General features: G+C 41.8%; 1 protein-coding gene and 1 long non-coding RNA gene across 2 annotated transcripts; both read left to right on the top strand.

Annotated features, from left to right (window-relative positions):
- Nucleotides 1-8,254: 8,254 nt before the first annotated feature.
- LOC147145872 (uncharacterized) lies at nucleotides 8,255-9,755 on the top strand. Its single transcript, XR_015087040.1, has 3 exons — nucleotides 8,255-8,383; nucleotides 9,022-9,146; nucleotides 9,229-9,755. It is a non-coding gene; the product is annotated as an uncharacterized LOC147145872 (long non-coding RNA).
- A 1,206-nt stretch (nucleotides 9,756-10,961) lies between these two features.
- LOC147145871 (homeobox protein MSX-2-like) lies at nucleotides 10,962-13,591 on the top strand. The gene is made up of 2 exons (XM_086033645.1): nucleotides 10,962-12,238; nucleotides 12,827-13,591. Exons 1-2 carry the CDS (start codon nucleotides 11,881-11,883, stop codon nucleotides 13,240-13,242), a joined length of 774 nt encoding a protein of 257 aa, XP_085889771.1. The 5' UTR covers nucleotides 10,962-11,880; the 3' UTR covers nucleotides 13,243-13,591.
- Nucleotides 13,592-13,834: the final 243 nt, after the last annotated feature.

The raw sequence follows: 13,834 nt of genomic DNA, 5'->3' as shown, positions 1-13,834 counted from the left end.
CCGTCACATCATGATGCAATTTGAGTATTTTTAATCACCGTTTTAGCAGTTACGACGCGGCTGTCCCATTTCCTGCTGCAAAAGTGTGTAGTGCCATTAGCGTGAGCAATTCCACCCAGCAGGCCTCCAGTCGTGCGTGTGATCGGCCGAGAAGAAAATAACCTTCACAATGGAAAACCTGAGCTAATGTCCTCCATTGTCCCACCTTGATGTGGTTGTTTCTGTGACTGCACATTCCTTACATATATTGTGGGAAAGTTCTCTGAGATGTGTTGTTTTCTGTGATGCGTGTGCGTGTTTATATAGGTTCACACAAGGTTTTCAGGTATGTTTAGTATCATGGAATCGCATATGGATTGCAGGGCCGTGTGGTGGTCCCTTAAGGTTGGTAAATGGGTCTGGAAAGGTATTGCAAGGTCAGTGGTGAGTCATGGAGCTGATGGTGGACCACTCAGCATAGTTTGCTTCTGTGTCAGCATTACACTGGGATGTGAAGGTCAGGCTTTTTAAAAGTTTCTGCAGAGAACGCTCGCGTGCATTCACAGACCCCGACCTTTAGTATCTCACTTTAACTTTTGAATCGTGCAGTATTAAAGGCCAAGTGCGTGACAACATGGCAATGAATCTCTGCATATTTCATCCCATTGCAAAAGTCAAACAAACAAAGGCACACAGCAGGACAGATATTGAAAATGTGCACTGAGGGTGTAAAAAGTAAAACATATCAAATTCTTGTCCGGTGTGAACGTAGCCAGGGCAGGTCTGATAAAATAGATCAAAATTACATTATTGGTTTTTATAGCCCACTGAAAATATAGCCCAAAGGTATGCTATTTGGCACAGAGTAGCCCATAATATGTCCAAGAATTGTTACCATCTGGCTTGACTGCAGGAAAAGCTCCTCTCTTAAAAAAACAACAACTCAGTGACAATGATACAAGTAAAATGCAGCATTCATAATCAGCTTTGCTTGCACAGAACAATCCCGCTATTTAGAAGAAATTAATATTCACTACCATATATTTTCAGATGCTCTTTTACCCTATCGTTTGAAAAACTTTGGAAAAAAAATGTAAATAAATTCCTGATTGAATGGCTGGACTATGAAAAGACATATAAATATGTCTTTGGGATTGAATGAGATGGTAATGTTCAAATTAAAACATCTGATCACATCTTACACATAGCATGCGGACTTGGCTGCTTTTATGTTAAGAGCTTCTGTAATGCCTAAATATATCAATTATATACTGGAAAAAAAAAACATTTTGTTTTTATTTATCAGAAAATGAATCAATTTTGTACAAAAAGTCAATAAAGTGTTGACTTTGAGTTCGACAATTCAGACTTTTGGGACTTTGGGCGGAAAATTTATTAAAAGCTGCACAATGCAATTATATGGAATCAATATGAATTACAAACGTAAACTCTGGAGGAGCAAAGTAAGTGAAACATGACATTTGAGCACCTGCCAAAACCTTTGGCCATGACTATAGTTCATTTTCCATTTTTTTCTGGTTGAATCAATATTTTAAAAAAATGCGCGCACACACACACACACACACACATTCACACAATCTTCACCCTCTCTGCTTGGATGGGAAAATGTTTTTCCTGTGCTACACAGTTCTAATTGTCCTCCTGTACACAGTTTCAGGCCCCATTATGCTATTATGAGATTACAACGTCAGTCCGCTCGGAGTTGTGACAATTACAGTAAGTGCTGCAGTAATTTTCAGCATTAAATGGACTCTTTGTGTACCATGTACAGTATTTCTATGGCCTGTCATGGGTTGAAAGTCAGCGCATATAAAGATAAATAAATTCATATATTCAGTGTGTGTGTGTGTGTAAGCTTGTGGTATATGAAACTTGAGTCCCCCTTTAGCGGTGTGAAGCATGGGGGAGAGCGGACGGGGAGGGGGCTCAGTGCCTCCTTGACCTGTCACTATCGATGATGTGTGCATGTGAGTGAGCACGAGAGTGTGTGTGAGAATCCGGCAGACATCTACGGGGGGACGGGCACCCCCTCCGCCTCCCCTGCCGCCGATATCCTCTCATGCCACCACCGCCGCCCCTCCCTGCGCCTCTTCACCCCCCTCTCCTGGCGCCCCGGTTTGAGAGAGAAAGCTGTTGTTAATAAAAAGTTTTCAAAGAATGGGATGAAAAGGGAGGTGAAATTGAGCGGCCCTGGCTGTATTATTTCTTCTCTGTATGGGTTCTGGCCTCTCGCGGTCTCACCGACGCTCTCGGACCAGGAGGGGGTCGCTGGCTTGGTGACCATTACTGCCCCGGGGCCAAAGCAAATGATTTGCCTCTCTGAGGCTTCAAAGGGGAGCAATTACACTTAAGTAACCAAATGAATAGATAGCCCAGCTTGGCAGCAGTTTGGGGGAAACAGTGGAGGCCTTTGAGGGGAGAGGCACCACACCTCAGGAATAATATGTAACAGCTCGCATCACACTGGACAAAAAGAAGAAAATAAACAGGGGAATATTCTGCCACCGACTTCAGAGGGCGAAAAAGGTGCTGAAACCTGCCTTGACAAAAACAACAAATGGCATTTCAAGTGGTCTCTCAAACCAGTTAAAAGGCTGTCCAGAGACCTTTACACAAATCAACCGCTGTACCAGGCACACTTACTATGGAATCAGAATTCAAACACAATTCATTCTAGGATACTTGTCGACCTCTAATTTGTTCGGATATTAATACACACTGAAATACGCTGGGGGTTTCTTCCTAACCCACTCGCTGGGTAGTTGTGGATTTTGAACAGATTGGGTTACTTTTAACTTTAAGGTTGGGTTAATTATGTTGACCGAGCAGATTGGGTTTGAAATCAGATTTGGGAGGGCTGAAAGTGTTAAGGTGGTCGCAATTTTGGACAGTTTTGCCGCATACTAAAGTTGAAGGAAATTTGACGTAACATGGTTGCGATGATTGTGGTTCAAATCCCGGTCCGATTAGGGTCCACATCAGAAAGGGAATCTGTTGTAAAAACTGTACCAAACATATCATGCAAGTGAGTCGCTGTGGTGACCTTGACATGAGATTTTTTTTTATTCTTCTAACCGGTAACCTGGTGATTCACTTATTGGTAACTTGAACTCATCAGTAAGGGTAGCTAATTCGTGCAATTTGGGATACTTTTTAACCCTCTACAATTCCACCTGCAGCAATTTTAAGAGTGTACATTTTTACATGATAGATGAAATATTTTTAGTTACATTTTAACATTCTTACTGGTGATAAAAGTGCAAAAACTTTGACGACAAATGACGACACGTACTGTATGTGGTCACACTGGAGTCTTACTGCTTTGAATGCGAGTCCTCTTTGTCAAATGCACTAACTTGCGGTGTTTATTCTTCTCTTCGCATGTTCTTCTACTCTTAAAACCCCTTGCTGAGGCTGCTCAAAAACAAAAGAAAAAGCAATACACAAGCACAGAGCTACTCCTTTGATACTTGTTGAACTGAGCTCTCGTGAAGTAGACATTACCCAGTATGTAGATGTCTTGCCTGTCCATTTTTTTACGTTTAATGTTGCAAAAAAACAAAACAAAGAAAAGCAAAACACTTAATGGGCAATTTAAATGCTGTGGAGGGGGCCACAATTTCTTTCTTGCATAAAAGTGGCCATTAAGGATGGTGCAAAACTACTGAAATCAACATTAGGAGCAATAACTTTTTTTTTTTTTTCTTCACAAAAATCACCTCACTCAAAATTGTAATATTTTTGAGGTACCGGTATTATGTTTGTCCTGCATTTCATTCCAAATCCGCCAAAAATGATCAGGCCTACCCATGTTGTGGTATAGGGCAGTCTAAGTGCAATTAAGACATAGCTTGGTGATATTACAACTTAAAACTCCAGTTGACCCCTCCATATTCACAGTTTGACACCTGCGGATTTGCATATTCACATATTTTTTCTTTCTTTTCATATTTTTCCTTTCTCAAGGTCCACTTTCTTTTTTCAACATTTTTTAATACATTTACCCCCGTTTTTCATTTAAAACGTATATTGTATGTATGTTTATCAAGGGGTTTTGAAGAATTTGGCTGGTTTCTCCCCCCAAAGAATGTTAACATTTTTCTTGTTTTAATTAATCAAGGGGCCGCTCATGCCGCACGCGTCCCTTAGACCACCACTTTCCCACCGCTGATCTAAGGTATGCGATGATCCATCGTTTTGAATCAAACTGCAGGTGTAGCACCATGACAAGCACTACGTGAGATGTTGAAAGTCACTGTTCTTGTTGCGGTTTGTGTGACGGGCGCACATAGACACACACACACACACACACACGCACAGCCGATGACTTGAAAGGGCCTCTGTTGAGTGGAGTGGAGACTGGGAGTCTCCACAGCTCACCTGTGGAGAGGAGTCTATAGCAGCATAGAAGGCCCAACAGCTGCCAGGGTTGTAAGTCTCGGCACCTAGCAGAGACGCAGAATGGGAAATGCAAGTCCCTCTTTCAATGCACTGCCACTTAGTAACAGAAGGCATGTGCCAAACTTGCAGAATGAGAATGAAAACTCCCCCTTCAGAGTTCACTAAATATCAGCAGTGACTCTCTTTTTATCTACTCCCTGGCTTCTTTCTCTTTGCTCCCCCCTACTTTAGTCTATTATAATTCCTCCATAATAGAACAATGGTTGAGTCAAAGACCCCCAAACCACAGAGATATACCAACAATCAGTGGGGAGAGGACAAGGGGGGGGGACCCGGCTGAAGTGTGGAAGCCATCAATTATGGAGGGCCTGAAGTTAACATCCCAGCAGGATATGTGCATTAGAATGCAGATATAGGCAGGCTACGGGCAGCAGATGCCAAGCGGAGCGGTCAAAAGAGCAGCCAGCGCTCACGAGAGGACATATGCTATGTGGGAGACTCTCACCACTGCACCCTCACTTGAATTTTACACAAGCATAGAAAATTCACTTGAGTGATGATTACGGTAGGGCCTCAAAAGAGCCATTGTGAGGTCATGCTGCAATTGCGGGTTCAAAAACATCCCGAGATAATGACGTTCACTCGTGACAGGAAGTCGCTCCTTTGTCATGAATCCGGGATTTGCCAGTGCAACAAGTGAGCCCGTCGGCCGCAGTCGCGCCCAAAAGGCACCGGGATTCCTCCGCGTCGGTTTCTTAACAGGATTTTCTCCACTCACCACATCTCCCTATTCTGCACGCTCAGCAAGACTCAGCCCTCTGGGCTTCCTCACGCTGCTAATTTACACCAGCCTGCAGGCTATCTTCACAGCCAGAACAGTGCAATTGTATTTTCAGGCTCATTAAGCAATAGCACAAAAAAAGGGACGCTCTGACACACCCCCATCTACTCTCCCGTCCATGCTCATGATGAGAAGGGGAAAGCAGAGATGAGCTAAAGTGGTTTGAAAGAAGTGGACCAAAATGCTGCATTATGCTCGTGAGGAGGCTCCATCGGGTTGTTTTGGTTTACTGTGTGTGGAAGCTGAGTAGGAGAAAGAGGAGGAGGAGGAGGAGGAGGAGGAGGAGGAGGGAGAGGGAGGCTGCTCCCAATCCTCTGAGAACCAATGCGGCTGCTCCGTAGCAGCCCTATTCAGAAGCAAGCCATGCTTGTTTATTTGAAAGAGACCCGCTTTTTTAACTTCCCACCCACGCCATTGTTCCCCTTCTCATGGGGAACACTTTGAAATTGTAATCTCACGATATTCAAACACACACATTTGTTTTGACCTTTGGGGCCTGCAATAATGTTATCGCTATACGACGAGCGTTGCCCATTCATGTCAGCACTTCCAGTGTCATGAAAAGGTTTTGTGATGATTCAACCATCAGCTTGTTTAAATTGAACTCAATAAGTAGTTCTGCAAGGAAGTTGAATGATTCGCATTTCTGGTCACATCCATTCGTATTGAACCAATGTTTGGGTTTTAATACGGATGTGTAATGATCTAAGAAATGAATGTGTGGCACGTTTTCTGTGATTATGATGATACATATATTTTACTTCTCCCACCAGGGCCATAAAAAAAGCTCAAGAATAAATGTTTATTAAAAACAGATATAGGTGACATTTTTAAAATGCTTCTAATAAACATAAGGACTTAAATTGAACTATGAAACATTAAAAGTGGTTGAAATGTTCCAAGCGGGGGTCACGGCATGGCGCCCGCAGGTAGTGATTTTCTCGAAATGCTGTAGAAGTGATCATTTCAAAATGTAAACACTGGCGGAGCTTTATACAAATAAAGGGTTGCAATATTTATATTAATCTGTCTCCTTAAAGTTATTCAGAAATCATTCAAATGATCACTTGACGTCACATAAAGGAATATCATTAGTTATTAATAATAACATATAACCATAATCCCCAGACTACAAGTCCCTTTTTTTCCCACGTTTTGAACCCTGTTGCTTTCAATGCCTTGCAGTTAATTTATAGATTTTCATTCATGACCTTCTTGCCCGCCAATACGTTTACCGATAATCTCGTCACATCTGACCAATGAAACTGCCAAACACGTCACAGTGGACCAATGAAACTGTCCTGAGGTCGTGCTCATATTTAAACTTTATATCGGCCTTGGTTTACATCAGGGGTGCTGAAGTCCAGTCCTCAAGAGCCCCTATTCGGCGTGTTTTAGATGCCTCCCTCTTACACACCTGATTCAAATGATCAGGATTATTATCAGGCCACACCTAAAACAGGCTGATAGGGACTCCGGAGGATCAGACTTAGACACCCTTGGTTTACATGGAGCCTGGTATTCCGTTTAGAATGAAACCGAATGACCAAACAGAACGGAAATGCTGTTTTCGTCATGTGACGTGATCTATTGCGATCTGCTGTTTACATGGGTCGCTACAATAATCAGCACAGCCATTTTACAGCTGTATGAAACATGTAAACATCGCGTGATTTATCAACGGTAATCCGACCATTATTAAAGCTGATATGAGCAAATTTGTTCTTTTCAGAAGTGTGTATTAAGATGGTTGACCTTCACATCAATCAGTACACAAGCGGTCGCTCTCAGTTTCAAAAAAGGACCCATGGTCAACATATTAGCTTTTTGCTAGTTATTATGATTGTATTTAGTATTATATAGTATTCTAAAAATACTGAATTGTTTTTTAATATCACTGTTTTTTTAGTTTCTAGTTTTGACCCTGTCGTGATTTGATGGTGTGAAAATGAAAATCGATGCTGCTGTCATGCTTCTCACTAAACTGCATCACAGCTTTGGGCTCTGTGAGCAAATAAAACTGCAGCAGCGTGCTTGGGTTTGGGGATGTGACCACAGTATGCACATAGCCACTTAAATGTCCTGCATTGTTTCTCAAGTATTTGCTACGCCCAAGAAAAATCAGCTAATTGTTTTGACATGAGAGAAGTTCATATTGTATTTTGAGTTGAGAGAAAGAAATACAGTATGTTGCTTTTGACTTTTAATATGTATTGAAAAGTCACAGCCAGTTAGTAAGATCTAAATACGAATCGTTTCACGGTACACTCAATCAAACACCAAGACAAAAACACATTTATATCACCACAGGACAATTTCAGTCTCTTTACTTTTATATGTTCCAAAAAATGTCAGTTTGGTGTCAGTTTGTTTGTTTGTCAGTCTTCTGCGTCAGCCAGGCAAAAATATTTCAAATTTCTGAGGTAGTGGCTTTGGCAGAAAAAGTCAACTCCAGGTTTTAAAACCTGGACTGAAGCAATTCTGATCTGGTTTGCATCAAGTTGTTTTGTCAAATGAAAGTTTATGATAGTCTGTACATTTTTTAGTGTCATGCAATCTGAAGTTGGGCTCCTTGTCACCTCATTTGAACTGAAGGAGACCAAAGATGAAAATAAATTGGACTTTTAAGTATGAAAATGCAAATGTATCATACGAATGCAGTCACAATCACAGCTGGGATCTACTCTTGCTCTGCTGATTCCATATCAAAATAGGGATGTTAGTAGGGATGAATTTTAATTGATTTCAAATCGACATCATAGTGTGGTAGAATGCAGTTTTAAAATTGCGAAGGCTGCAATTTGGGGAAACAAAGGTTCAGACAGTATTACAGTTTAGTTATTTTGAGATAATTTTTACATTTCTATTTTTATAAAGAGTGGGGTTAGGAGGTTGTCAAACAGTATTTTGCTGCCCCTCACACTCCATTTCAGAAGGTGGCAGTAATGCACCAAAAGTTGTTTGCCAACCACTAAAAGACAGAAGAAGAATAATACGAAGAAAAAGAAGACAGATTCAAAGAAAAAAAACGTTCTTTTATTGTAATGGGTATTTTATTTCAGTTTTCACAAGGACTAGGAAGCATTTTACTCCACCACGATTTTACCTTTGGCAACCATGTGACAAGGGATTCTGGTTAAGGTAAGCAAAACCTTAAAGAAAAAATTTTAAGAGTTAACCCATTTAGGCCACGAGTGCATAACCGCGTTTCTACCACTCGAGACAGGACAGTTGTTGTGTCTTTCTACCTTTAGAGCCGGGAGAGCGTACAGGTCATTTTCTTTTATGTTTGTAGACAATGAAGACGTTGACGGCTTAGTAACACAATAGTGGATGGTAATTACCACTCGATTTTTTAAAATTAAAAATAGGGCTTCTCTTGCACCGACACTTTATTTTTACATTTTGGATTGAAACAGTAAATAATAATAAACTCAGGCCTGTGTGTAAGCCACACGTCTAAGCTCTCAAATTATTTTAGAACGATGTTTCTGTCTACTACATGCTGAGATGTCAATCATTTTGTAGGTGTTCAATTTCCAAGAAAACTTCTGGTTTTAGAGGATGATTCTAAAGTCGCCCTTACGTTTTTGGGCGATGTTTCAACAGTCACTTTAGGCCTTAATGGGTTAAAGTGGCAGCAGGCTCCCACTTACAGTTCAATAGATTGGCAAATAAGTGAAGGCTATGCGAAATGTCAAATGTATGTGAATGTAAAGCTGTTCGAGCAGCAAGCCAACCACATTATGATGTACATAATCAAATCGGTTCACACACAGACACAAAAACGATCAGGGTGCAAGGTGATCTCCAAGTGCCCACTTCACAGCTGTGATCTGCGATCACCATGGCCATCTTTACATCAACCCACATGCAGGAGGTCTACTTGCAGTTCCTGATAAACGTACTTTGTGCACTTTGATCTTCTGCTTGAGTCTATTTCAGTTTCCTCAATGTCAAAGATGCTGTGTGTCTCTCCTGCGCAGAATTTAAAGGGAATGACTGGAGCCGCTTTCATTGGCCAGGAAGCAAGTCGGCTGTGTTCATTCCCACGATGGCACAAACACCCCTTTTCTGACTGCGTCCATCAATGAAAATGCCAAAAGTTAGACAGTTAGACTGTGCTTTGCGCCAGACTTGTGCTGGACACAAAAATAAGGTCCATAGGTAACAAATGTAATTGAAGTAGATAAATTAACTGTCTTTCTTATTAATTCATGGTCCATTTGCATTTATTTTATCATTAACCTATAAGACCAAACCATTTCTGTATAATGAAGTTGATATTGTTTATTGTAATACAGATTAATTTATGGTTTGTGTTTGTTAAAACATACATGGGAAGAGGACCTTGAATAAAATATTTCTATTTCAAATTGCAATTAGATTACTTTTGAAAATCGTTCAGCCCTCGATGTCCTGTTTGCGCTTAAAATTAACTCTTGCATCTCACAAGCATGAGTTGCACATCTCAAGTGTTCCTCTAAATGGCAGGGCTTTTTGTATAAAATAAATCTGCCTTTACAGAAATGATCATGCTCATAGCAGACAATAGGTTTATAATTCTGGTTGTAGTTTGTGCTGGTGAAAAAACGCATTGCATAATTCAGGTGTTTTTATTGGGGTCCAACAAAGAATTAGAACCTCATTATGAACTACAAACTACAACCATGATACTGAACATTATAATCTTACATTTAAACCTTTCCAGCATTGTCCTGTGCATTATTGTCTTTGTAAAATGGCTGTTTTTGATGCTTCTCTTGTATTGCATGTCACAGAATGGTGAAAATGTGCTTTCTGAAGTGACTACAGTGAGCGCTGCGTTAGCATTTGAATGGTTTTCCATTTATGACGCCAGCTGAAGGGAACATGCTTCCTATCATGCTCGCACTGACCTTGATGGATAAATCTGTTTTCAAACTCACTAACATCTTCTGACATGGCTTACGCCCAGCTGTACACTGTTGCACAAATGTATTTTGGGGAGCATAAAGCAGAGGATAGCAAACTACAGGGGAGCAGGGGAGAGAACTGTATACTTGTGTGCTGCTTCGATTGCTGGGTGTACCTGCATGCACCAGATGAAACCCTGCCTGAGTCTTCTAGCAGATAGAAGGGCGCCAACATGAGACATAAACCCAAACCATGTGGGTAAAAAGAGGCCCCAGTGTGTGGAGACAGAGGTCTTTGTCAAATAGGAAAAAAAAAACCAAAGAGACACAACATGAGGATTTACTCAGGTTGAGTCGCCAATCAAAAGATGTATCCCTTACATTTACACCCATCAGCCACCTAATGCATATTTTGGAAGTCATTTCAAGCACTCCTATATATGCTAGTGCAACATGGGAATAATTGAGCTAGTGGAATAAAATACATAAATCACACAGCATTTCAACATTTATTTGATTTGTTTACATATGGCAGATATACTTTGAAAAATATGCATGGAATCTAAAACACAGTATAATATTCAATAATGATAAATCGTTCAGTTTGAGCAACTATTGAATTATCTCAACTACAACAACAAGCTACAACGAATGCATGATTGCAATGTGACATAATGGATTACATGTACCTGTTGACGCGGATACTTATTAATATTATTTTATTTAATGATGAAATTTATTTTTAGACCGGTCTAAACTTCAAACCACGTCACTGTGAGTTATAGACTAACAAGCTCAATCGCACTCCTAGGCAAAATGAGAAACATTTCTCCATGCCCGCAGTGCACGATGAAATATTTTGGGGGCAATTGGTTTAGTGGAGCTGCACGGTCGAGTCCTTTCTCCCCGAGGTGTCTTCCTTTGAGATCCAGCCGAGCCTGGCGCCTGCAAAACACAACTTGTCTGGCTTATTAAATAGTTGGAGCTGGAGGAAGGGAAAAAGGCCTGTTGCTTCTCAGCCGAGGCCATTGTGAAGCCAGAAAGGATCGTGACAGGCCTTTAATTGCTGTGATACGGCATGCGTGTTTGACCCAATCAGGCCGCCTCGTCGCTCTCCGTGACGTGTTTATTTAATTTTCTCCTATAAAAGGATGACTCTTTTACCCTGCAAGGAAAGTATTTTAGACAGTTTTCGTTTTAATCCGGGTAGCTCCAGGTCAAGTGTTGCGTATGACATGCCGGTATTGATATTTTCATTTTGTCGTTGTCCTGAAATGCGCAGCTTCCTCTCAATCCGCATTCTTGCCTGATGACTGCGATACACACACTAACTCGTGATAGCTGAGAGAGTGCAGCCGATAGAGTGTCCGGCTAATGGATGTAAATGGTCGAGAGAGTCCTCCCCACTGGTTAATTACACTAAAATTGGTCTAAGCTACTTTGCGAGGGCCATGAATGGCCTCTCGCAGCATGGGGTCTGTATGATTAACTACTCCTTCTTTTCAAAGGTCTCTTGAAGTTTCCTTAGAAGGCTGTGAGCCAATCGAAACCGCGCTCTGACCCCAAATTAGCCAGCTGATTGGTGGGAGTGAGGAGTGGAAACACACCTCTTCCTCTTATAGACGTTCCTGTCGGGTGCGTAAAAGTTGAAGTGTGCGTCGCTTACTCGTACTAGAGACGCGTATCGGTCCGTGAACACATCGTCGACTCCATCGCTCTTTCTAGCGGCCCGCCGGGAGGTGCATGGCCCCATCGCCTCGCCTGACGATGAACTCAGCGCAGGGCTCGCCGTCCCAAGACGCCCAAGTTGTCCATCCCAAGGAGGAGACGGAGGACGCGGAGCCCAAGGACCTGAGCACGGAGAAGGAAAGGAGCCTCCTCCCGTTCAGCGTCGAGTCTTTGATATCCAAGAAGAGCACCTGTAGGACTTCTTTCGAGTCGGCAGTGCTTGCTCAGAAGCCCGCGGCGCACTTCACTCCGAGGACTTTTTACGCAGAGGGCTCGCAGGCTGTTTGCAGCAGCTCCACGGAGGACACGCCACACTCGGCTGACGCCGATCAGAGCACTTGGTTCCAAGCGAACACATTCTCATCGAACTCTCGTAAGTCAGCTATACCCACTGAATGTCAGCTTATGTATGCATATACGGTGCAGACAATCGTGATTCAAAGTGCTGTTTATGCAATATCGCGCAATTACTCCCTCATAGGCCGAAAAGACGCTTGCAAACAGACTTTTGGGACTATTTTGCTTCACGTGAAGAACACATAATGCTGCTGGGGATTCGTATTTTAATGTTTAAAACGAGCTCATAAGTTCAGGGGGAAAAGTAAGAGACCATTCAAAATGATCAGTTCATGTCAACAAATCTTCATTGAGATGCAAAGAAACTGAAGAACTGCTGTTTTTATTCCCTGTAAGTGTAAGCACATCTAAGATTTTGAAGTCCTCTTACACTTTTTCTTAATTGTTTTCCCGGGCATGCGGTGGTTTCTTAATTTTTCTTCCACAGTTACACGTATACCAGCACAAAACACTTAATTAACATTGTGAAATAAGCTACACATACTATTTCCAATAAGTCATATGCATCTTGTGTGCGTTTTTTAATTTCTTTTATTTATTAATCAATGTATTCTTTGGGGGGTCCGTGATGACTTGTGTTTCTCTCTCTCTCTCTCTGTACCAGGGAGCTCCAGTCCATCTCAGTGTACTTTACGGAAGCACAAAAACAACCGTAAACCTCGCACTCCTTTCACTACCTCTCAGCTGCTGGCCCTGGAGCGCAAGTTCCGCCAGAAGCAGTACCTCTCCATAGCCGAGAGAGCCGAGTTCTCCAGCTCGCTCAACCTGACCGAGACCCAGGTGAAGATCTGGTTCCAGAACCGCAGGGCCAAAGCCAAGAGGCTGCAGGAAGCCGAGTTGGAGAAGTTTAAGCTGGCCTCCAAGCCCGTCCTGTCCGCATTCGCGCTGCCTTTCCCTCTCAGCGCGCACATGCAGGGCTCGGCAACATGGGGCCCCTCGAACCCCTTCCCTAGGCCCAGTCTGCCGGTGCCGGGGCTCTTTGGTGGACCTGTCACGTACGGGATGTACTATTTGTCGTAGTTTTGCCATGTGCGCTTTCATGGGAAATAGGACATGGATGCAAAAACACTTAAAGGCACAATAAGTATTTTCCAGCTGGAAAAGTTTTTTTTGTTTTTTTTAATATTACGTTGAGATAAATACTCGTCTTACCTCCAAAAATGAATACTGTATATTGTTGGACACGTTGTACAAAATTGTGCATTTGTGGAAAAAAGTGCTGTTGTTTACGCAAGTTTATAAGTACTTAAAGGAAGTGCCTTAAAGAGCCAGCATCAACTTTCGTCATCTTGTTCAACTGTTTATGTTACTTACCACGAAGTTGTCAGCAAAGAGACAATTTATATTCTATAAAATGTGTGTATCAAATAGTGTTTACTCTCCCAGCATTGCCTTTATGAGGGTTGCAATAGAATTTGATGGGATTTTGCCGTATATGTAAAAAAAAAAAAAAAAAGTCCAGCAGTCTTATTCGAGGAACAGCAGGACATTTGTATTTATTGAATCTTTTCTATCTGTACTGTGTACACTTCTCTATGAAAATCTATAGTGACATGTAAATAAACTTAAATATCTGAATATGTTTTGTTGTGTAACAGGGCTAAACTTTGCC

This window comes from Filicampus tigris, chromosome 6 (genome assembly GCF_054856515.1).
Source record: "Filicampus tigris isolate MCC_2025a chromosome 6, RoL_Ftig_1.0, whole genome shotgun sequence".
In the NCBI taxonomy this organism is placed as follows: Eukaryota; Metazoa; Chordata; class Actinopteri; order Syngnathiformes; family Syngnathidae; genus Filicampus; species Filicampus tigris.
Note: the sequence above shows the minus strand (reverse complement) of the source record. Positions and strands in the feature narration are given on the sequence as shown.

Bases quoted from the DNA above. Each gene is read 5' to 3' on its own strand.
- LOC147145871 (XM_086033645.1), top strand. From the start codon at position 11,881: ATGGCCCCATCGCCTCGCCTGACGATGAACTCAGCGCAGGGCTCGCCG. The intron at 12,239-12,826 runs GTAAGTCAGCTA...TCTCTGTACCAG, and splicing joins CACATTCTCATCGAACTCTC to GGAGCTCCAGTCCATCTCAG.